Raw genomic sequence first — 24,725 nt, 5'->3', positions numbered from 1 at the left:
AAGCCAGAAGTGCTGGCTCGGCATTATGACACCTCTGCTATTAGGGATCAGCTCCTTTCACAGCATTCCGTTTTACATTGTGCAACAAGCTTACATCCTCTGCCAACAGAAATTGTGGATGTAAAAAAGGGAAACGATCACTTTGGTGCAAACTCCACCCAACAGATATATCGCACGTTCCTGACATATTCTGCCTGCAGGCTTCGATGCAGATCTTATTATTTTATAGGCTGTGATTTTAATTTGTCCGATTTTCTTGAGTCATTTTGCCTTTGCCTTGCACAAAGTAAAATGTTGGCGAAATAAGGATAATTGGGTCTTCAAATTTAGCTTAATTTGCCATCTTTTGCTATAGCATAACAGCTGGTATACGGGTATGAACTTGCAAATGAGATATTGATCTCAATGTGTTTTTCCTGATTAAATAAAGTATATATATATATATATGAAGACGCTCTTTGCCTAATCTACCTTTGTCTGGGAAACAGTTATAATAGGTCTAATAGGCTATGAAGTGGGACTCTACCACACACATGCATGCACAAATGTATAGGAATTTAAAAGGCCTGTTATGTGTTGTGGCATTTTGGCTGCAATGTGTGCCAAGATCATAAGTGTAGGTGAAAGGTCATTCATTTAAAACAATTTGTAATAAATAGTCTACCTGTAATATCTAGCAAAAGGCAAATTAAACAATTTGATCTATAAGAAAGAATGTGAAACATACCTAATAAGACCATATGAAACCACATTTTAATAAATTAAAGTTGAATAGGCCTATTTGAGGGGAAAAAATAAGTTGAATCACTAGCTTGAGTTCAGAGGGCTCTGATTGGCTGTGAAGAACAAGTGTACAACACGTAGGACTGACGTTAATTTACAAAGACGAATGATGTGGCAAAAATCAAAGGGCGAATAGAGAGAAGTAGTTCCAGTCTTATATTTGTTCTTGTGTACTTTTAAGGGGAAGTCTTGTGTTGCTCTTTTGTAATTTAATGAAAATATGAAACACTGTAAATTATCAAATTAAATAGTAATCATACAAGCCACAGTGCACTTAAAAAAAAAAAAAAAAAAAAAAAAAAAAAAAAGTGTGACTGCGTATTCATCCGCCTGCTTGAGCGCACTTCCATTTCCGGGATGTTTTCTCTGCTGACCAACCTCCACCGCCATTGCAGGTCTAGGGTAGTCGGTGTAGCGGCAGTCAGTCGTTAGCCAGGGGAAGCCCGTAAGCAAACAGGTTTGGGACGAATAACAAAAAGTACCAGCACACCGACAGCACCGTTTCCAAACGGCTTCGAATTATTTCATTTGGACTTAAGACTAGAAGCTCCCTGGCTGTCCCGGCTAGTATCCGAGAGAATAAGCCGTAGTTTGTGTTAGCAGTAGAAGAAACCGGAGGAGAGTGCGAGAGGAACCGCCATGGCTCAGATCCTGCCTATTCGCTTCCAGGAGCACCTGCAGGTATGTGGATGAATGGATGGTTCAATCGTTAGCTCATGGTTGTCTCTCAGCCGCAATCCCTGCGAGATGCTCTGTGGCTCCGGGGACTTTTCAAGAGCCCCAAGTTAAGGATTGCTAACAAGCTAAGTTAGCCTCTGAGAGCTATGCTAACTAGCTTGACAGGGTGGATGACGTTTATCTTAGTTAGCATCTAGCCCTCTTGCTAACACTTTGACCAGCAACCTCCTGTTTATAATATAAACCAGGAAAGTGTGCAATAGACGAACTGAGGTTAAACACGTTGATATTCAGTCAGGTTCAGATATGTTGTGTTAACCTTTTTCGGACGTAGGCTAATAGCGCCTTGGACACATAATCAGAAAAAGTATCGCTTTCTCGGAGTTGCACTGCTGTCTGTAAAGATGGTAACTGATAATGCTGCGATACGGATTGTTGTTTGAACATCTACAAATGTAAAAGTTGTTATTATTTTATAACCCCTGCTGGCATGGTTAAATTGCAATCTGTGCCTGGCTTACCATCACACACACAGTAACGTGTCAGCTGATTGGAAAGTGTAGACATGTCCTCACTTCTACAGTTCCCCCTATGTGTGTGTCAGTGGCGTTGACGTGTATAACATGCCTCGTCTTATAATATTTGAGAGTGATTTCCCGAGCTCAGGAGCATATCACGTTGTCCGGTTGTAGAAATGGTCATGTGATGTGTTGGCTTGTCCTACTACCCGTGTTGAATGACTTTGCTAAAGTTGGCTGAGGCTCAAAACGTTAGCTCTCAAATGACTTGTGCACCTGTGTGAGGCAAACAACTCCTTTGTGATACGGCAGTAATGAAGCTAGTACACTTACACTTATTTTTTTTTAAATACTAGACAAACAGGTGTTTTCCTTGATTGTGCAGCCTCTGTACTATCTGAACTGTGCTTGCTCCCTGGTTTTAAATGGCCGCACCTTTACTATAACCCCAATAAAAATGCCAGTCGCTCAGGTTGAGGAAGCGGAAACCTCGGTGGCTTTTTCCGATGCTTATGGATTCCGTCTGGAATTGCTGACTTTGTAAGACGTAATGAATAAATGATAGTGGCGTTTGGTGTGTCATTCGAGCTGCAAACGAGAAATGTAATCCTGGCTTCTACTACCTCTCTCCAAGTCTTTTTTTATTTGTTTTGTCACCACTGGCATGGTGGTCTGGTCAGCCTTATCAGACTGATGATCCAGCTTAATTGTAACAATGACAACTTACCTCCTGTGATTCAGGCTTTTCCTGTTGTTTCCTTTCATTTCTTAGAGACTCACCCTGCGTTCCACATCCCATACCTTTTCTTTTGACTTTTCTACACACACACTGAAGCATGCTGGTTTCCACAATGCAAAATGCTATTGGATGTATTAGGGTATGTTTGGCATCCTACATTTTTTTAAGGCATACTAAATAGCGTGGAGATATGGGTATTGTAACACAGGGTCTCAGCTCAACACTTAGTAATGATACCAGGGTTTTGACCCTGATCCCTGCATTGAGGTCAGGGTCAGTAGCATGGGACTTGATTGTTACTTTCAGTATCTGGCTCAGCAGGGAGGGTGAATGTTTGAATCCTGGCTGCTGTTCCTATTATTTTCTCATAATAAATACATTATATTATATACTAATAATGGTTAATGGTTACTGTGTTGGCCTATTGCAAGAGATTGTTTGTGTAGACTGAACTTCACAAAGCTATGCAAAGGCTATTGTGCACAGTAAGAATAAAATGATTGTGGTATGATTTGTGACTCTTTTGTTAAGTCCTCCTGGAGTGGGACTGCAAAGGGAGGATGTTACAGAAGTTTTATTACTGTGGGTTCTGTGCATTAAAAATGGAACTCATATTTTATTTTCAGCCTGACCCTACATCTTTGCAGGGAAAAGTGTACTGGTAGATTTTGAATAAACTGTTAGATTATTTCAAGGAAGGGTGGTTTAGACTCCTTGTCATTAAAACGTGTTTATCAATTTTGATGGTTGTATTTTTTTCTGACAGGAAATGCCATTCTTTGACAAGTGTTTTTTTTTCCTGATTTGTGTCATTGGCACGTCACAAGGTCATTGAGTCTAACCAATCAACTCCCTAGGGATCTCCAGCTCCTATCACTTATGCATGACTTGCATATGAGGTTTCATGCATGTTTCACAATTGGGCCGTGCGATATGACGATATAAAAAAACGTCCATCGTGTCATTTAATGCAATATCGGTTATTTCGTTGTGTTGCAAATCACACTCTTTAGGACACAAACTATACATGTAGCAAGCAGTTAATTTACTGTTAATTCAAACTGAACACTTCCTACAGCACAATACCAGAAATGTAGTGGTCGATTCCAGTGAAATTCAACTATTCTTGATACCTATTTCGATACCACAGTAAAAAAAAAAAAAAATCCCATGTACTTCAACATACACGTCTTTTGTTAAAATCATTTTAACATTATTAAAAAACAACATTGGCCTTCAAATATTTAAAACAAACAAACAGGCTACTGTCCTTGATTAGGCCTATTTCTTGCTGATATTGTTGGCTATGTGTGTGTTTGCTGATTTAGCTCAATTAATAAGAAAATAGTATAGTCTGCACACACACAATGTATTTACACACACAGACTGCAAGCAGTAGTTCAGATTAACTGACATGGTGATGACAAATAAAAAATCTGTCCTTAAATATTTATTTAAAAGTCTAATGTTTTATTTTGATGACAGATGACACAGACTTTTATTTTATTTACACAGATTACACATGAGGACGGCACCCTATGGTTAGCCTACGTTAGCCTTAACACAATAGAATTTAACCATGGCAACGTAACTAGTTGAATTCAAAGCAGTAGCTGTAGTAAAACGATAGTAACGTGTATTTTAGGATGAGAATAACACCAGATTGGTTGTTGTTAATGTAACTTTAACATGAACTGAAACTGACTCACCTTTAAATGATTTGAATGAATCTGGATGTTGGTCTTTTGAGGTGCTTCGCTAACTGTGAAATTCCCCCCGGTGTGTGTTTGGTTCGTCTCCACTTTGCTGCGTTGGTATCTACAGGCAGTCTGGATTCCTCGGTAGCAGCAGCAGTGCTCTTCTTCCCACTAGTCTAGGCAGAGCTGTCTCTTAGCTGCGGGTGTCGACATCTTCAACATGTAGTTGTTGTTGTCCCGTTAGCACGCGCACCTGTAGCCGTTCTTCCATTGGCATAACAGCAGACTAAAACACGTATAGACGTATATGCTGCCCCCGTCCACTCCAGAAGAATTGCACCTCCGGTACCTACGGTGACGTAAACGCGTTTTAAGAATTTTGGCATCGACTGATACCGTAAGTATCGGTTCCCGTGACATCCCTATTAACATTAAAAGCATTTAACTGGTGAAACGGGATTTTTTTTTTATTGCAGAAACCGGCACTTAGCGCTTCCTAGCACCACTGCGCTTCCGCCACTGGCAGCATATCTTCCGTGTGGTAAAGATATTTGGTCCCTGTGGTAGGGATGCACCGATCCACTATTTTTAGTTCCGATTCCGATATCTGGGTTTTGGATATCGTCCGATACCGATACTGTCCGATACGATATCATAATTATTCTACATTTCTTTGTTTGTTGGTATGTTATGTGAAAGGCTAGGAAGGCTTAAGCAATTCTTATTTAAAAGAGCAAGAAATATACACAAATGCATTGGGGCCGGCCCGAATAATTCGAATATCCAAAAACTTGTTTGTTAAGTTTGTATTCGAAGCTCAATTCAGTATTCCAAATATTAATTTTTTATTTATTTTATGTAATTTTTTTGCACAAGTATCTTAAACTGCAATATATGTTGTCAACAAATATTACTACTCAGATATACACGTTATAACAATTGTTAAAATATAAATGTAATGCTCATTTCAAATAAATTATCAAATTATTTGAACTTTGACCTACTTGGCCACCGTCCTTTCAAAGAGCAACCGGTGATACACCAGCTGTTGGCTACGTGACATTGTCAGAGCGAGGCAAACTAAAAGCGGCACCAAGCGCAGTAGGAAGACAGAGAGGGAGGAAGAATATCAGCATATGTGTTTCCCTTAACTTTATACCACAACATTAGCGTGATCTCGGAAGGGAAAGCAGTGCTCGGCGAAATGCTAACGTTAGCTTAGCTGTTTGTTTACATTCCCTATGCAGCGCTGCTATTGCAAATCAACAGTGACTGCCTTGCATCATAGGAATACGCGGCCAATTCCAATTCCTGCGCCTGCAACCTGGAACAAGCTCCAGCAGAGGCTGAAGCTGTCCAGTTTTATTTCTTTAGGGGATGTTAGACTGCTAGTAGGAAGGCTGTTGAGACAGTCCGTGGGGGTCTGCACTTGTACATAACTTAACTTGTACTTAACTTGTTCTTTGCCCTTTGTACTGCGTTATTTTACCGTTTGTGTTCTGTGTTGTGTCTCCTGTATGTTTAGTTAGTCTGTAACTTTGTGTTGCTGCTGATGCCTACCCGAACAGGTCTCTCTTGTAAATGAGACCCTAGGTCTCAATGAGATTTAAATAAAGGTTAATAAAAAAAAATAATAATAATGGATATATGTGGAAGCGATTACACCACGGCTCGTCTATTGGACTTGCATATTACATTTGCAGTAAAATAGCTACACAATGAACTGCATGGCGGGTTACTGAGCTTTGCTTGTGTTGTTATCTCTGTAAGTGTATTAACACTCCTCCAACAAAGTGTAGATTTGCTGCACGGTGTCTCCGCTGCACCATTACTTTGATCAGCGTAGACATGTTGTTTACAAGTGTCAAATTGCAGTGTGGGCTATCTACTAACCAAGTTTATTTTACCACTGATACTGTTAGTTTAACCTGATTGATTAATGTGGTTTCCCCCCTATATTGTGACCCCGCAAACAAGATTTCAAGATATTAATCAACATGTACAATAAAAAGCAATTGCACTGTACTATCAAATAGGTGAATATGTTATCATCTGGGATTAACATTTTCTTTTACAGGGTTCCCGCGGATCCTTAAAAAGTCTTAGTCTTAAATTCATAAATCTAAAAATAAGGCCATAATTAGCATTAAAAAGTCTGAAATCCATCTTTCAAAGGTCTTTTAAACAATTTTAACCCATGGTATGTAGGATTTTATGATTGTAATTGGTGTCAAATCTAAAAATAATACGTAACGTTTTTTTTAAATAAATTGCCGAATAGTTTAATGAGAGCGGAACCAACAAAACATTTGTTTGCGGCCGTGACTCAGAGCAGACACACGTGGCTCTGGTAGCAGTCGGCCCGCATCATGGGAAAGTGTAAATTCAACAAAATTTGGCTATCATTTCATATCAAGATATTAAAAATCTCAGTGGTTGCATGTTACATTTAACACAAGTCAAGTCACCACTTTGAGATGCATTTTATTTTTAGTATTATAAGTTGAAATTGAAGTAATGCTAATTAGTCTTTGGTTTTAGCTAACTTTTTTCAAAATGAAGCTTGGATTAGCTTTAGATATTTCTTGATTTAGTATAGGGAGACAATAATATACAGAGCCAGCTGTACATGCTCAACAGCTTGAAAGTGAGCATTTCCTCTCTAAGAGCTCTCTCGCTCAAACTTTGCAAATGCATCCGCTCAACTTGCATAGCTTGCAGTTTTATACATCATCCATTCATATAGTAAAGTGTAGTATCCAGTTAAATAACTTTTAATTGTAGAGGTGTCAAGTTACCTCACACAACATATTGTATGCACTAGTTTGCTCCATGTTGAACACTTATCCTAGCAAACTGAATATGTGAAAGATGAATTAATGACTTCCTCCTATTGCACAGGAGCTTTCCATCAGGAACCAATATCAATTCCAGATTGGTCCTTGATACCAGTGCATTCCTATATGATTTAATTCTTTGTTGACAAAGGCCTCCCTTGCAAATAATATTTAGTGAACAGAGTTTCCCCCAGAAAATGTCTTAGTCAAGGTGGTCACTGCCCAGGGTCATGGGAGGCGCGGCGCGGTGCCAATGCACAGTAAAGAAATAAACAACTGCTTATTTGAATACAGAAATACAACAGACACTGACCTTAAAGTTGTGCAATTTTGTTTGCTATGTGCAGGTACAAATGTTGTGCAAACATGCAGACAGTACAAAGCACAATTTAAAAAAAAAACTTCTACTGTTTTGGTGCAATACCATGCGGTAGTCAAGGCGGGGGGCTGGCGTTGCTAAGGCGGCCGCCTTAGCCTTAAAGCGCTGGGGGAAACACTGGTGAAGACGGTTTGCCAAAAAGTCGCTGTTTTGTGGAGGGAAAGCCTTTGGCTTAATAAATAGTACATTGCTTCAGCGCAGTAGTTCACATACAGATCCATAATGATATGTTATTGTTCATTTGACTTGATCTGGGTATGTAGATGTTTTTTAAGTATAAACAGTAATATGTGATGTTAACCAAACATGGCATCAGTTAGCTCAAAACCCCCACCAAGAACCTTGTTGTTACACGTGTAAAATCATTGTTTCCCACACACAGACTCTACTTGGGCGACCCTCTAATCAAATGTAGGCAGTACAGTGTTTCCCACAGGTTGAGAATGTACTTGTGGTGGTCAGGTGGCAGTGTGTATTTATTGATAAACAATGAGTCAATGATGTTAAATCATTTAGAAAGGCAAACCTATTTACATTAAACAAACCGGACTATAGGGTTGTGAGGTTTCCAATTTTTTATACCTTATTAAATCGTCCTCAAATTATACCCTGGTACACGGTATTACCTTTGTGAAATTACGTTGGCCGTTTTATAATTTCTTCTCTATTTACTACTTCTGCAGCAGCTGTAGCCTTTTTGTTTTAGGTTCCGGCTTAACACTTCATTTTATGAGATCACATTGAACTAATCACGATGAGCTAGGCTATCTCCCTGCCAAATTCTCATTTCAACCAACAGCGCTTGAACACATCACCATGTAACGTGCCATCTTTGTTCTCTTCTATTTATCCGAGAGGCTGTCAGTGACGCGCGTTGCCCTTTTTTGACAGGTTCTTTATCTGACAAATTAAGGGTATCTCTCACAGGAGTTCTGTTATCCGTCAGCTTCTTGGGCCGAACTGTAGTTAGTAGGGAGAGATGGTCTCTCTAAGAATGTCCTTGTTTTTGCTCGGCAAGGCTAACTAGCTTAAGCTGCCCGATCGACTTTGCAGGAATGAAGTAGCGAGACATATTGCGGTCGCATTACTGTCTTTACTTTGATCCGACGGTAGCCTACACGTAAACTGGATGAGGCTCTTTAACTCCAACGAACGCAACTGTAGCATATGGGTCCGCACACATAGCTGCACCACGATAACACTCACACTGACATTTTTTAAAAAAATGATTTTTTCTTTATTTATTGAAAATAATGGAATCCGGGTTTTATCTACCTGGACGGGTCTCAATTTTCCTGGGCTGGCCACCCAACTACAGCCTATGTGTGAAACAATGCAGTAGCCCTGTTTGCACCAAAATAACTAGTTCCCGGAACTAGGAACCTTTTGCAGGAACTACGTGGGTTTCCACCGCAAAGCCATTAACGCCACCGCAATCTCTCGCTACGTCATTCCTCTGCTAAGTTGATTGGGAAGCTAAAGCTGGTTAGCCCTGCAGCTACGAGCCAAAGCATGGACAATTGCTTAGAGAGACCAGCAACTCCCAACTACAGTTTAGGCCTAGAAGCTGAGGGATTACAGAACTCCTGTGAGTGATCTACCCATCATTTGTCAAATAAAAAACCTGTCAAAAAAGGGCAGCCTCTGGGATAAGTAGAAGAGAAAAAAACGGCACGGCACATGGTTATGTGTTCAAGTGCTGTTGGTTAAAATTAGCTTATTAGTTGGCTCATCATGATCAGTTAAATTTGATCTTGTAAAATATAGTGTTAGGCGAGAACTAAAACAAAAAGGCTATAGCTGCTGCTGAAGTAATACATAGAATAAATAAAACAGCCAACACCGTTTACACAACTGTAATACGGTGTTCCAGGGTATAATTTAAGCGCAATTTAAAGGTATCAAAGGGTACCGCCCAACCGTATAGTCTGGTTTGTTTGATATGTAAATAATCTAGAGGTGGGCATAGATTAATTTTTTTAATCTAGATTAATCTAGATTAATTTTGAAATTAATCTAGATTAATCTAGATTAAAATGGCTCATTTGAATTCATTCATAATATGTGTGTGCTCCTAAATAATGACTCAAAGTAAGTCTTTGAGAACGTGTTTCTCAAGCCAGGTGGCGCATCAGACCAGGGGCTCATCTCCTGTTTCCAACATGCATCACAAACTGCTTGAGGAAGCTGTTCTACTATGATAATTGGTGATGAAAATAAATAATGTTCAACAAGATGTACTTGTGTTTACAAACTGTTTATTCAGTTAAACATGAACTTTGAACTGTAGGCCATAAGAGGTAACGATGAATTGTTTAGGGCTGCAACTAACGATTATTTCAATAATCGATTAATCGGTCGATTATTTTTTCGATTAATCGATGAATCGGATAAAAAAAATAAACATTTGTAAATGCTGCATCTTTATTCAAAAACTGAACATTACTTCAAATTCACAGTGCACACTGAAGTGTCAAAACACCAGGTTATTGCTCCAACGTCCCGGAACTATTAAAAGTAATATTAAATGATAAAAAATTAATAATAAACTTAACTGGGATAACACAAAAAAAAACATACAATGTATGATATACATTTATACAGTATAAGGGATGTCCATGGTAAACCAGTCAACCGATAATATTTTTAACCGGTAAATACTAACGGTTAAAAAAATTAAATCATCTTAATTTCTCTCAGATGACAGTAGAGTTAATTTGTATTGATATTGATACCATTTTCAAGACTCCTTAACGATCCAAGTCTTTATTGATATCAAAATTGATAATTTTCTATTATTTTGTTGAAATAGAACTTGTATTATTGCTTTAATTGCTGATATGATCATAGCTCTAGATAGGACATGAAACAGGTCATAATTCCATTCCATCTTTACTATCTATTTTATCTTGCTGGGAAAACAAGTTTCGCCAAAATCTCAAATTTCTTTTTTTTTGTGTTGCATTTGAACACATCAATCATATTACTGAGCCGGCCTGAACACATCACAGTTGACATGTTTGCTACTTTTTTTAAGCTAACTAGCTTTATATCCTTCCGATTTTAACATGGATTTAAAATCTGGATCACTATTTTTAACTGACGGGACTTTCTACACCGTTCGGTTGTATGATTACTGCCGCTGCATTGAATGACTGTTGATGCGCCGATGCCGATTCTCCGAGCACGTCTGCACACCGTCTGCAGCAGCAGCTGACAGAGTTTTTTTGGACTAGACGGATACTGAGTTGATGGAGTTTTTTTTAACCCAAAGAAAGCAAAGGTACAACACTTTTATATAGGCCTGCAGTCCAGTGTTAGATATGACCAAAATACAAGCTGTGGCCGCTCACACTATAGCTTTCCCGCACGTGAAGCGAGCCTTCACGTGCGGAAGGGGGTTCACCCCGACGGCGAACAGCATCTCCCCTGAGCCGAACAGGAGGTGGAATTAAGAGATTAACGGCGATATTTTTTTTATCGCCCGATAAGAGTTTGGCGTTAACGCAGCCGTTAACGCCGTTATCGGCCCACCACTAAAATAATCTAAACATCAATTTGGTTTTACTACATTCTGGTCACTGTATCATCGGAACCCATCAGTTAACTTTGTACAGCACTTTGGTCAACTGATGTTTTTAAATGTGCTATAGAAATAACTTTGACTTTAAATTGCATGTTATTATAACTAAACGGAATAGAATGAAACACAGGACGCAAAAATGTATCCTCAAACACACTGTTTTGGAAGGTAAATGACAGCTATGAAAGTTCATTCAGATATATGTGGGTAGTTCTAAATAACACCTATGTGGTCTGAGAAAGGATTCAGTTCTCTAAATGTTATGAAATGATTGGACTCCAAATCTGGCAGTACTGACACTAAATGCATATAATTCCAGTTTATATACTCAGTTGTGTTTTATAATACATGTAATAGTTGGCGGCAGCACACACCTGTTCCCTTCCATTTTCCTGCTTTCCTGGTGGCAAGGACTTTAGTTTATTGTATCATGCTCTTTAAATGAAAAGGCTTGCATATTGCACTTTGAAGCCATGTTAGTAACAAACCAGCTGATATCTCGTGACTGGCTGGCTGGTGGGGGATACAGATGTACTTTGACAATCTGCAACACTGTCAAAATGTAAAGATAAAGGCTTTTTGCATTTCGGGAAAAATAGGAAACTGCAGTCCCCAAAAAGGAATCTGCAGGCTCCTCAAACTAGCTCAGCAGAAAGTTGCCTGTATAATGGAGATGGATGGGGTTGAGAAAAGGCCTGCACACACCCCTCTCCCTCCCCTTATCTAACGGTAAAGTAAAGGCAGCCCTCTTGCTCCTCACCCCTGGGCTTGGTCACATGTCCTCCCACCAGAGTCACATGGGCTTGGAGGAGGCAGCAGCCTGTTGTTTCAGTCCTGCTAGACAATGGCTCCCTGGTTTCCTGTTGTGGAGCAGTGCAGTCAAGTGCTGCAAGCCTCAGCACATTACAGAGCACATCCTTCCCTGCCCTGCCTTGAACTTTTACATGTTCTGGACACACACACACACACACACACACACACACACACACACACACACACACACACACACACGCGCAGGGCTTTTTGTCTGCTGAGCAAAATAGCAGACGGGTTCCATCAGCAGATGGGGTCATGCTCTGGGTCATTGGGAATAGTTCAAATCTGCTGGCTCATTCATTATCTCTTTAAGTCAGTAGCAAGCATCAGCTCAATTATATGACTTTCAGTGGGATTTCTTCTCAGATTGACTCAATTGAAAACTGGATGGAAAATTAGCAATAAAGCATCCTCACCAAGTCTGCATGATGTATCAGTTATTTGTATTTGGCAAGAGATGCATATAAATAATGGTATTGTTTTGGAGAACCATATCCAATGGTATCCTGTTTTATTGCACCAGTTGCAGTAAAGTCTTCAATGGCTAATGGGAAAATACAACAATGTTTAATTAGTTGTATGTAAAGGTGCACCGATTGGTTTTTGCCTTGATTGCCAGACTCTACCGAGAGTAGGGGTGTGCACGTGTACACGTGTACACGTGTAACCGTTTAGTAAATCATAACCGTTTAGGAAAAATCAATAAACGAAAACCGTTTTTTTTTTTTTTTTTCTTCAAATTTTAAAGTTTTTAAATATGTTCTGGAGACACGCGTTTATTGATTTTACATCACTAATAAACTAATTGGGGAGGATAAAAGCTAGTCTGCCGAGAATCTGTCTGTCCCTCGGCGAGTGTGTGTGAGTGAGTGTGTGAATCGGCGCACACACACACACACACACACACACACACACACACACACACACACACACACACACGGGGAGTCGCCGTGCTGGGACTCGACTCACAGCCATGGAAGAGTGATGAAAGATAACCTAAAGATTAAAGTTACCCGGTTGACGTGAACTACGCTCGTAAGTAGCCCGAACTTTATAACACCTGTTCAACATGCATTTAACGTGGACATGTAGAAAGCGATAGGCTATATTAATCAGGAAATGAATGAAGCGCGATTATGACGGCGAACGTGTGTGTGTGTGTGTGTGTACCATGGACCTATTATAAGAGGTGTGTAAACGAGCGTAGTTCATGTCAATTGTGTGTTTACAGGCGAACGAACGCGTATGTGTGTGTGTGTGTGTGTGTGCGCGCGCGCGCGCCTACAAGACGGCGGGGGCACGAGGACAATGACGTCACGGTTAACCGTGTACACGAAAAAAAAGGGGTCGTGTAACCGTTTACAATTTTTTGTAACCGTTCACACCCCTAACCGAGAGTATCGGCCGATACAATACATATCGTATTGTGCTAAAAATATCATATTGTGACATCTAGGGATGCACCGATCCACTATTTTTAGTTCAGATCCAATATCGGAAAATACCTATATCCAATATCATAATTATTCTACATTTCTTTGTTGGTGGTCATGTTATGTGTAAGGTCAGTAAGGCTTAAGCAACACAGACATTTAAAAGAGCAAGAAATATACACAAATGCATATAGGTTTATCTTCATACACTCACACAAAATAATCCCTCTCAATGTTCACTTCTGTCCCACTAGAATATGTGGTGGTGTGTTTATCTGCACAGTCCTCCTCTCTCTGACTGTATTTTACATAGTAACATTTGTTGGTATCGTTTTAATAAACAGAAGATAGAAGGTCTATCAGGTCTAAGCTCCAGCCAAGCTCCTCCCTGCTACTTCGCAGGGAGCACAGAGCAGAAGCCTCTCCACTTCCTTGACTGGAGTTAGCTTTGGTTAGCTCAGTGGTTTACACACTGATATGTACTGTTTGTCTAACTGGAAAGCGCAGCTCGCTCACTCTTTCATAGTTAAAATAATTTAGATTTCAAGAAAATATAAAATAAAAATCTGGGTTGTCAGTCCGATATCCGATACGTAGAGTCAAGCCATATCGGACCCGATATTCTATAGGATCGGCTCCATCCCTAGTTACATCCCTACTCACCAAGCAGTGTCTGTCTTTCTTTATTCCAAGGAACGGAGGTACCTCCATTCCTCGTAATGTCCTGTTTTACGAATACTTAAAATTGTGATTGAAAGAGCTTCCTGCTGTTCCCAGAGTAAATGACTGATGGTAGAGAGAGCTACAGTGTATCAATAGAGGAGAACCCTCCTCTGCCTCATACCTAGACACACACTTCAGTCTGCTTTACAGAAATTAGAGAAAAATTATTTCAAGAAAATGTCAAACGGACTATTCACACAGTCTCAACTCTCAGAAGCCCCTACATTGGATCTTCTGATATTGTGACATAGAAAGTGTGCAATCTTGGTTTTGAAGTGAAGTTTTTAGTAATTCCATTTCAAAGGAGATCGCAGGTTTTGAATCTTCGATCAAACAAACCGTTGCTAGCTATCACTGATAGCACATGTATTCTCTCTGGTCCCCCCGCTGTCTGGTGTTTGTATACATGTTGCCTTTGTAAACAAGGCTTCTGTACTGGACAATGGCAGTGATAAGAGGCACAAAGCTGCAATGACGTAACCGTATGATGTCACCCTCCACACAATAAAAAAATATATATTTGTCAAAGCTTGCTTCAGACCACTTTTCAGTTCTTTCTTTAGCTGGTAGTAATACTTGCTCTGTAAGGTCGTCTAATGGCAATGTCATCGAGAGGGAACCAGGTTACACACCAGTGAAAGAATGTGGGAGGGGCGGGACAGTGGGGAGGGTGTGTCCTGCCATTGATAAAGGTGTTTCCATTTGGTTTTAGCAGTTTCCTGGAACTGTGCTTTTTGTTTGCTGATTAGGATTCTACTGCGGCCAACTAATACAGTGGAGCTACACTGTATCGTTAGCAAGCCTTGAAATGCTCACTCACTCACTGTCTACGTGGGTAAATTATCCCTGGTCAAGCAGTCAGTATTACTTTACATTTTAAATAAAGAACACAGATCATGAAACTTTTAACATTTCCCTGTTCCCAGCTACTAATACTGTATCATTTTATCATAGTGATCAGTTATTCATGACCTTAGGCTATCATCAAAGTAAAGCTCCCTACAAAGAGGTTTTGTCACAGTTTTGCACACAACTTAATGCTGCTGTACTAATGTTTTAAATGTGTGGAGAATATGCACTGTTAAAGGCCACAGACTGGGCTTCAATGAAAGGATCTTTCAGTCTTGATAGGGAAAATCCAAAGACATTACACTGGTAGTTGATTGTTGCATTTAGTACTGCTTATTGCATAGCTTCAGGTGATGATACAAGACATTTTTTAATATGCAGCTGTAGTATATTTCTGATAGATTGCAAAAGACGGGGAAGTTGCAAAACATGGCGTATTTGAAATGTTTTTCGTAGTTTCATTTCCTTAAGACCTTACTTCACAACAGCATGTTCATTTGCAAGCTGACACTGAAGTTCTGAGTAATGATTGCATTTTTTGAATTTACTGTTCAGTGTTATAGGTCAAATTTGATCCACACTGATTTCATGTTACACTGCAGCGTTACCTGTATACCAGAGTGTGTCTTATCCGCCCACAGCCAGGTATTGCTGTGTCAGGGTTCTGTGTGAGGCAGGCAGGATGCCCTGGTTCCAAGCCTTGGCAGTATAAGCTGGACTGCAGAGCTTGGTGGTGTTATATGCTGCAAAGCATTTGGCCCAATGCCTCAGGGTTTTTATTGAGGTTAAACCTCTTTACGTCCTGTATCGCATTGTTTGTTCTGCTGGGACACCAGTTAGTCAGGGAAACCGCAACAATGCCTAACATCAGGTTTTTTTTACTGGCTCAGAATGGGGCTTTGGGGGGTGAATATGTGGACCGACTCTGTTGGGGTCGCAACTATGTGCAACACTAAAGATGAACGTCTGTGGATTTGAAGAGGGGTTTGGAGAGGGGAGTTTCTGTCCAGCTAAAGAGCATTTCAGTCAGCCGGTCACTCGCTAGTGTTACCATGGAGCTCACTGACTCTCAGACGAAATCACCTGAAGAACCTGTATTAAAGAACCTAATATTTAATTTTAATGTTTTAATTAGGCTATATTGTACTTTCACCCATTTAATTTTAATTGCTGCCACTCTTCATCACTGTGTAAATGTTTCAATTGTTTTTCTCTTGACGAAATGACGAAACAAAAAAACGTCCATTGTTTCATTTTATGCAATATCGTTTATTTCGTTATGTTGCCAATCCCACTCTTTAGGACACAAACTATACATGTAGCTCGCTGTTAAAGGTCACATATTATGCTAAATGCACTTTTTAAATGTGTTCTAACTAGAGGTGGGCATAGATTAATTTTTTTAATCTAGATTAATCTAGATTAATTTAGGAATTAATCTAGATTAATCTAGATTAAAATGGCTCATTTGAATTCCTTCATAATATGTCTGTGCTCCTAAATAATGACTCAAAGTAAGTCTTTGAGAACGTGTTTCTCAAGCCAGGTGGCGCATCAGACCAGGGGCTCATCTCCTGTTTCCAACATGCATCACAAACTGCTTGAGGAAGCTGTTCTACTATGATAATTGGAGATGAAAATAAATAATGTTCAACAAGATGTACTTGTGTTTACAAACTGTTAGGCAGGGCTCAACGCTAAGGTTTTTTTTCACTTGCCCTGACGGGCAAGTGGGTCTGAATTCTACTTGCCCGAAGTCAATTTTTACTGGCCCCTATACAATTTTTTTTATATTAGTCATGTTCAAATAATTGTTATATTTGCTTTTTATTGACAATGTATAAACAAATCATGGACAGTATTATAGATGAGTTAAGGGTCATACTGAAAGTGGAGGCTATAATTCAAATATTATTTGAGTTGGAACATTTGTAATTTTTTTGTTTCTAAACCTACAATAACTGCAAACAAGACATGTTTTATGCAAACAAAAATCATGTAAAGAACTTTAACAGCACCTATTTTTATTTGTTTTACCTTATTCCTTTTACAACAGCAATTCTTTAAAACTTATTTCTGCAAAAAAAAATTAGGCCTACAACAATCTGTTTTAAAGTTAAAGGCTATTATTTTAATGTGTGTAGGAGTGATTTGATTCAAAATCTAAAAATTTGGCTCAGGACAGGCTGTTTTGAACACTTTTCCAGTAGCTTACTTTTAAGCTTCCACTGCCTCATGGTATGTGAAGTCAGACACCTCTGGGTCATTTATTGAGATCTATGCAGGCTGTAGAGATGTTCCTCTGATAACTGTTGCTGATGTTTGTGTTGAACTGCACATTAACTGGTAGTAGGCTACTAGCAGCAGAGCTAACGTTAGCATCCTCGCTACTAGATTCACGTTGGGTGCATAATGCATTTAAAAAACGCGGATATTTTCGCTGCTTTTCAGACGGTCGGGGTAGACTTCACTCCATTTATAATGTACTCGTTGGCTTTTGGACTTTCTGTCACACCAACCTACTGCGTGTAGTTCTCTTCTCTAGCTCTCTAACTGGGTGTGTGTGCTCACCGGTGTTGTGCCGAGTCTGCTTGTGTATGTGTGTGTATCGGCAGTGGAGCCCCGCCCCCCCTTCACAAAACGGAGCAGAGAGGAGAGGAGAGATGCAACGTAGCAGACACTACGCGCACACAAATTAGCGTTAATGTAATAATTAGCACCAGTTAAATATGAAAATAGACCATATATAGATTACGTGTATTTGGCGATTCAAAAAAATTAAATAAAAAATATGACACACGGAAGGGGGTTCACCCCGACGGCGAACAGCCATCGGCCCTGGAGGGAACCATCTCCCCTGAGCCGAACAGGAGGTGGAATAAGAGATTAACGGCGATATTTTTTTTATCGCCGATAAGAGTCTGGCGTTAACGCATCACGTTAACGCCGATAACGGCCCACCACTAGTTCTAACATATCCATGGGTCCACGGTGTGCCTAGAGACTGCCAAAATATTTAAAAAAATAACAATCTCTCCTTTTCTCACTCTCCCCCTTTCTGAAACCCCCACCCCTCCCCCCCCAATATACTCCAGTCAGAATTCTCCTCGTTTCTGACCTCAAAAACTGGAAAGCCAGAAGCTTCCACTGTGCAGCCCACACCCCTATTTCTTATTGGTCCACGGCCCTGACAGGCAGAGGGCGAGGCGTATCTGGCTGCGCTTCCGGACAGGGGACGGGGGGAGCTCAAAGATTGTATATTTACGAGGGGAGCTGCAGCTCTTTTTAAAAAATAGGCCATTGTGAGATTAGCTGAACATCAGCATAGTACAATAAATTATCTGAAAGTTTTTTTCACCAAACAATTAAAGAAAAACGTATTAGAGACCACTAAGACCATATAATAGAACCGAAAAGTGTATAATATGGGAGCTTTAAGTTACTGTTTATTCAAACCGAAGATTTCCTACAGCGTAACTTCACATTAAAAGCCTTTAACTGGTGAAATGTGAGTAAACTTTGACTTTTATTTTGAAGCAGAAACACTAAGCACTTCCTAGTTCCTAGCCCCGCTGCGTTTCCATCACACTATTTCCGCCCGACCGCACCAGGCTTTTCTCGCTTGTGTGATAATCAAAGTTAATTTCGGACACTGAAACCTGTCGGTGTTTGCACCATGGAGAGAGGATCATATATACCCGCTGACAGAGTCGAGCCGGCGTTACCCAGGCAGCGCTAGACAGGCTCGCGGGGATAGCAGCCGAGCTAGCGGGGCAGTTCGGCTGCTATCCCCTCGGGCTGTCAAGCGCTGCCAGGCTCGCAGTGTAAAGTTCCAAGAATGCTCGGCTGCTCTCTCAGCGGTGAGAAGCTCCTGCGCTCCCCGGGGCGGTCACCCTCTCCGCGGGGTGAATTTACAAGTCGCCGCAGCCTCAGCTAAAGACAGAGGATAGCTCCATTAGGCTAACGAGCTAGTGGAATCCACCAATTCAGTCAATTCTGTGCCATGAAACCCCACACAGCCCAAAACTACTCAAATGTCACTTTTACATTTTTCTATTTTGTTGAATGCTTGAAAATTTGCGTTTGAATTAAAGCAGAAAATAATCAAATATGGGTCAATACTTTATTTGTTGAGAATTTAATTATTTATATGACATTTTTATATTTATTAATTGAATTTACAGAAAATATGCTATATCGTCAAATGTATCGAATATGAGATTTTGGTCATATCGCACAGCCCTATACGGAACCGGCGTTTTATCATTATAAAATCACTATTATAATATAAGGAATTAGGTTTTTCTTCCCTCAGTCTTCCCTGTGCCCAGCTTGATTTCCGTTTTAAGATGATTATCAGGACAGTTGTTACGTTCAAAGTTGCCTCCATGTAACAATGGTGCAACTAGTAGTGGTCCTGCCAAAATGCATCTGAAGTGTTTTGTAATATCATTGTCAGTCAGTCTTCCGCCCATGCTTGGAGAACTTGGCATTGGATTGTAGTCCTCCACCCAGCTCCGCTCTTGTGTACTAAGAGTTAGGCTTGGTGAGCTCATCTGCGGGCTGTGTTAGTGCCAAGCAGCTGACCAGTGTGTCTAAAGCCTTCCTACTGGACACTGTTGTTGTCTGCTCAGCAGCACCAGGCATTTCAATGGTTTCACTGTTGAAAAAAGTTACAACTGTAAAAATGTAAACTAAGTAACTGGGGCTCTCACCTGCAAAGTTTCATCTCTGCTTTTCCTTTGCCACAGACGTTTCTTAGTAATGACGTCTTCTCAAATTGGCAGCTTGTACGGAAGCTTGATTGATTGATATTTAACTAACATTTCTGAAGGCTGTATCACTATCTGTTCAACCTCTAACATACCTCCCTCGTCTTGATCCTCTTTCTCTTCACAGCTCCAAAACCTGGGGATCAATCCGGCCAACATAGGCTTCAGCACCCTCACCATGGAGTCAGATAAGTTCATCTGTATCCGGGAGAAGGTGGGCGAGCAGTCTCAGGTGGTGATCATTGACATGGCCGACCCTAACACGCCCATCCGGAGGCCCATCTCAGCTGACAGCGCCATCATGAACCCAGCCAGCAAAGTCATTGCACTTAAAGGTAAGGCACAGAGCACATTTCATCTAAACCAGTGTAGCAGTAACTAGAGGGAGAGAAATGGACAACATGATATTACTTAACACATTTGAACTTGACTAAACCCCAATAAGGTCGAAACAATATCCATTCAATAATTCCAGTAGTATTTCTAGATTATTTTCATCTATTTCTGTACATAAACATCCAGCTACTTTTAGTTTTCACTACAAACATTTGTCCTGTAAATATTCCAAATAGCATATTTTTATTCTTTTTGTCCAGCATCCATGATTGCTTTGACTTTTTGTTGTTTTTTGTTTTTGTCTTTTCTGTGTTCCTTTTTTTTTTCTTTTACTGCTTTCTTATGTGTTTGCAGACGGTGAGTTGAAATTTAACTACTTCATTGTGGAAGTTAAATCCTGTTTTCAAGAAATTATTGAATGATTCCTGTTCCGTATTGCCCCCTTTTTCAGTCAACAAATGAAGCTTTTTTGTCATTATATTGATATACAGCTGATCTGTCCACAATTGGGACACTTTAAAGTCAGTCTTTGCTCTAGTAAGTTAATGGCCTAGCTTTGCACATGTCTCATATTTCTTTATGCATTTCTGGATCATTCTTTGAGACAGGCTTCTCTCACACGTAGGCCATTGAAAATATCTCTTCGTAAACAGGATTTAGCTTTCACAGCCCTTATAGCTTGCTGGCATTCCATCATTTTTATTACATGTACAAGTGATTTTGAACCTGTTTTTACATGTGGTTAATACTGTGGGTTAAAAAATGATTTCACATTAATTCACATTTCTTCTCAATTTTCATTTTGAAAATCCATGTCTTCTTCCATCTGTGTGAAGTGGTAATTACCCAAACCCTGTTGTTTCACTTGTTTTCCTGCTTTATTTAATATAATAGTCAATTCATTTTAAAAACCTCTGAACAACTTGTAGTTCTCCATATCAAGAACTGAAGATAAGTGTTTGTTACCAACTACAAGAGAGCGTAGACTTAATGCACATACTAATGTTAGTGAGGGGAACCCTTCCTTTTATAAGAGGCCCCAAGAGTACACTTTGGATCATAAACTGGGAGGGTTGGTTGTCAGGGTGTGAAAAGTACAGAAGATACACAATAGGCGTATGTTTAGCTCCTGGCCACGTCCTTTATCCAAATATCGAAAATAACATCAGTTAAATGGCTGGTCTTATTTTTGGCTAAACGTTCACAGCCTAAAGCTATGAAATGAGTGGATGTATAAGGCCCCCCTTTTGTCTTTCAGATTTCCTTTTGAAATTTAATTTATAATTTGAATCGTTTCAAATTATCCTTACCCTATTTATTGTCATGACAAAAAAATATGTACCCCTATTCGTGTTAATTACTAACCCGGCTTGAATATATATTGATTCCAAGCAAAAGTGCCTTCTACACATAATTTAGTGGTAATGTTTGTTCATGAGGAGGTCATAACTTGTAGGGTGTCAGTTTTGTTGGGTTGCTGCCTGGACTGTTCATAGTAAAGATGAGTGATAGTGTGTGTCTTTCTGTCAAAACTGGCCCCTCCTCAGGTTTCTTTGCTGACTGTGCTCTCTGCTCAGGACGTTGTACAAAGTGCAGTTTAGAAATTGTGCCCTGAATTTTTATAGTTGTAGAGTTGTAGCTGACAAACATGTGACACACAGCCATGTAGCCTTATGTATTACTATCTCTGCATAGTTAAATGTTACACAGCAAACGCATACCTGAAAGGCTGGACAGTGTATGGGAGACTCCAGTTAAAGCCCCCCCCCCTCTTCCTCAGTGATTCTGCAGTGTAGGATCAGTGTAGTAGACCCCATTGATCTGTCCTGCTCAGTCAACCATAATGATGCTTCTCAGCCGACCTGATCATGTGACACAGTATCCAGCCTTAATCTATCCATGTAACCATGGCTGTGTCTTGATTCAGAGACCACGCACTTGGTAGGACGCAGTCTCGCGGTCTATGAAGGCTATAGCCTATGAAGGCCGATTTTAAGGCCGGTTTTAAGGCCAACGAGCCTTGTTAAACGAGACGGTCTCCGCAGGTCTCGGTTTACGAGCATTTCCGGTTTACGTAACAAGCCGTTACCTTGCGTGACGACTCGCCGCTCCTGTGCTGCCTAGCAACCCTGATTGCTGCCAACGGAGACAGCCCTGTCAACGGAGGAAAACATAAAAATAAGTTGTCTACCAGACGAAAAGAAAAAAAAGTACAAGAAAAAAAGAAAGGAAGATAAAAGTTAAGAAGATGGAGCAACACGTTGCTGTTTTGTTATTTTTTATTTTATTTTATGCAATCTCTGAAAAAAACGCAATGAATCTTGGGATATGTTGGGCCACGAAGGATACATCTGATGCAGCCTTCAAAACTGCTTCAAAACCGTGAAACGAAGGCTGCATTTCACGACCGCATATGAGGAGCCTTGCAAGAAGCCTTGCAAATGGGACAGCCTTTGCGCGCCGCTATGACGCAATCGGTCTTCAAATGCAGCCTACGAGGCCGGTTCCAAGACCGCAACCCCTGAATCAAGACACAGCCCATGTCTGAATGACGGACATAGTACACACACACACACACACCACACCACACCACACACACCTCCAACAGCTGATTCATGATTGAATTCAAATTTCCTTTGCTTGCTCTTTGAAAATGTTGGCTGCTGCTGGTGGCTCCATTTGCCACAATGCTTACTGTACTGGCAAAATGATCATGACTGTTGTGCTAACGCATTGGTCTTTGCTTTTTTCTTCTACTTTGTTGAAGAGTATTGAATAATGAGCAAACAAGGGAGTCACACTGCTTCATAATCAAGCTTTAGCTCACTAAATTAACCCTAACTAATGAACCCAAACGAATGCAGGTGAGTGAACATTCTTTGAACATTACAGTTTCTGATCTGTTATCAGGACACCACAAAACATATTAACCTTCAATTGTAGACAATCAATCATAATCATTATTGGAAACCTTTCCTGCGACTCTGGTCCTAAAGTCTTCTCCTAGCTCAATCCCCTCCCCCCCTAATTGTGCCTGTATGTATCTGTTTAACTGTCATCTTCCACTGTTTTCCATATTTGGCTCAGATGCAGATGTGTTTGCCTTCTTTGTGAGTTGTTTGTTGCCTCCACCCTCTGTCGGCTTTGTTTCTCTCAGTGAAAGCTGTTCATTTGTTGGGGTGGGCCACGTAGTCGGACATATCGATTCATGACATGTATACACTTTATTAATTAAACATCTTTCAAGAGCTACGGGCAGTAAAATAATACTGTTAAAAACTCTAAATAAATACTGTGCATCATATCTTATGACATATTTTTGTGCTCAAAAAACAGGTATGCAATGCATGTATTCAGTCACTTACACTCTCACAGACCATTAGGTGCATTGTTTTTGTCTTAGTTTGGTTTACTGTATTGTTCACTAAGTTGCATCTAGCATTAGACAATATTGCAGTTATTTTTTTCATATTGGCTGCCAATTCATAATGTATTGATAGAGTTTGGAACACTTAAATGTGCTTGCTGTGCCTGACACAATGACACTTTGTTTCGCCTCAAGAGGCCAAAATTCAATTCACCTGTTTAATTATTTCTCTGCCAGTTGTCTGGTTACACTTCAGATAGGACACACATTTCCGACTACAGCATGTATGGCATCCCCTTTCTATCAGTCATGGCGTCTTTGCTTGATGACCTCTATGCCATGACTACCAATATTTCAAATTTGAATCTTCCTTTCCAATTGAAATTTGCCATTTATTTTCCCGTGAGTGCACGTGAGGACACACTGTTGTCAGAAACTTTAACATATCTCTGGGGCCTGGGTCCTGCCCCCCCTTTCCCTCCCCTAATAGCCGCCAAAACCCTTCAGATCTTCAACATTGAGATGAAGAGCAAGATGAAGGCGCACACCATGACGGACGACGTTACCTTCTGGAAGTGGATCTCCCTTAACACTGTGGCGCTTGTGACTGACAACGCGGTGTACCACTGGAGCATGGAGGGGGACTCGCAGCCTGTCAAAGTCTTTGACCGCCACTCCAGCCTGGCAGGCTGCCAGATCATCAACTACCGCACAGACGCCAAGCAGAAATGGCTTCTGCTCATCGGCATCTCAGCCCAGGTAAACAATATTAAAGGGTATTCTTCTTCTTTTTTTTGTAGCGGGGAAGGTTGCTCTCATCTATAGAGAACACAGTCTTTTTAAATCCATAAGTAACCATGAACACACACATGCCCCTTTCCCACCAATGGGAACCAAGTGCCAGCTCCGGGCTGGTGCTGTGACCCCAGGGTTGCCGCGGATCTTGAAAAGCATTAAAAGTCATTAAATTTAAGTTTCAATATTCAAGGCCTTAAATGTCTTGAAAAGTCTGGAATTATTGGGTGGGCGGCATTAAATTTAATCAGGGGCAGAATTAATGAGCTTGCCTTATTTGTAGGCCTGTCACGATAACAATTTTTTCTGTGCGATTAATTGCCCCAGAAATTATTGCGATAAGCGATAATATTGCCGTTTTGAGACCATTTTCAACAAATATAATGATAATGGCATAATAATTATCATTATATGCAAGTA

At 40.3% G+C, this 24,725-nt stretch overlaps 1 protein-coding gene across 1 annotated transcript in view; it reads left to right on the top strand.

Moving 5' to 3' along the window:
- The first annotated feature begins 1,167 nt into the window (after nt 1-1,167).
- The window catches only part of cltca (clathrin, heavy chain a (Hc)), a 52,461-nt gene continuing 28,903 nt past the window's right edge, over nt 1,168-24,725 (top strand). Inside the window, exons 1-3 of the mRNA XM_080041692.1 lie at nt 1,168-1,464; nt 19,935-20,142; nt 24,001-24,269. Coding sequence (XP_079897818.1) covers nt 1,423-1,464; nt 19,935-20,142; nt 24,001-24,269 — 519 coding nt within the window. The 5' untranslated portion in view covers nt 1,168-1,422. The remainder of the gene's footprint in view (nt 1,465-19,934; nt 20,143-24,000; nt 24,270-24,725) is intronic.

The sequence above is a fragment of the Ammodytes marinus genome (genome assembly GCF_949987685.1).
Source record: "Ammodytes marinus genome assembly, chromosome: 14".
NCBI classification, from domain to species: Eukaryota; Metazoa; Chordata; class Actinopteri; order Uranoscopiformes; family Ammodytidae; genus Ammodytes; species Ammodytes marinus.
This window is presented reverse-complemented; position numbering and strand designations above follow the sequence as displayed.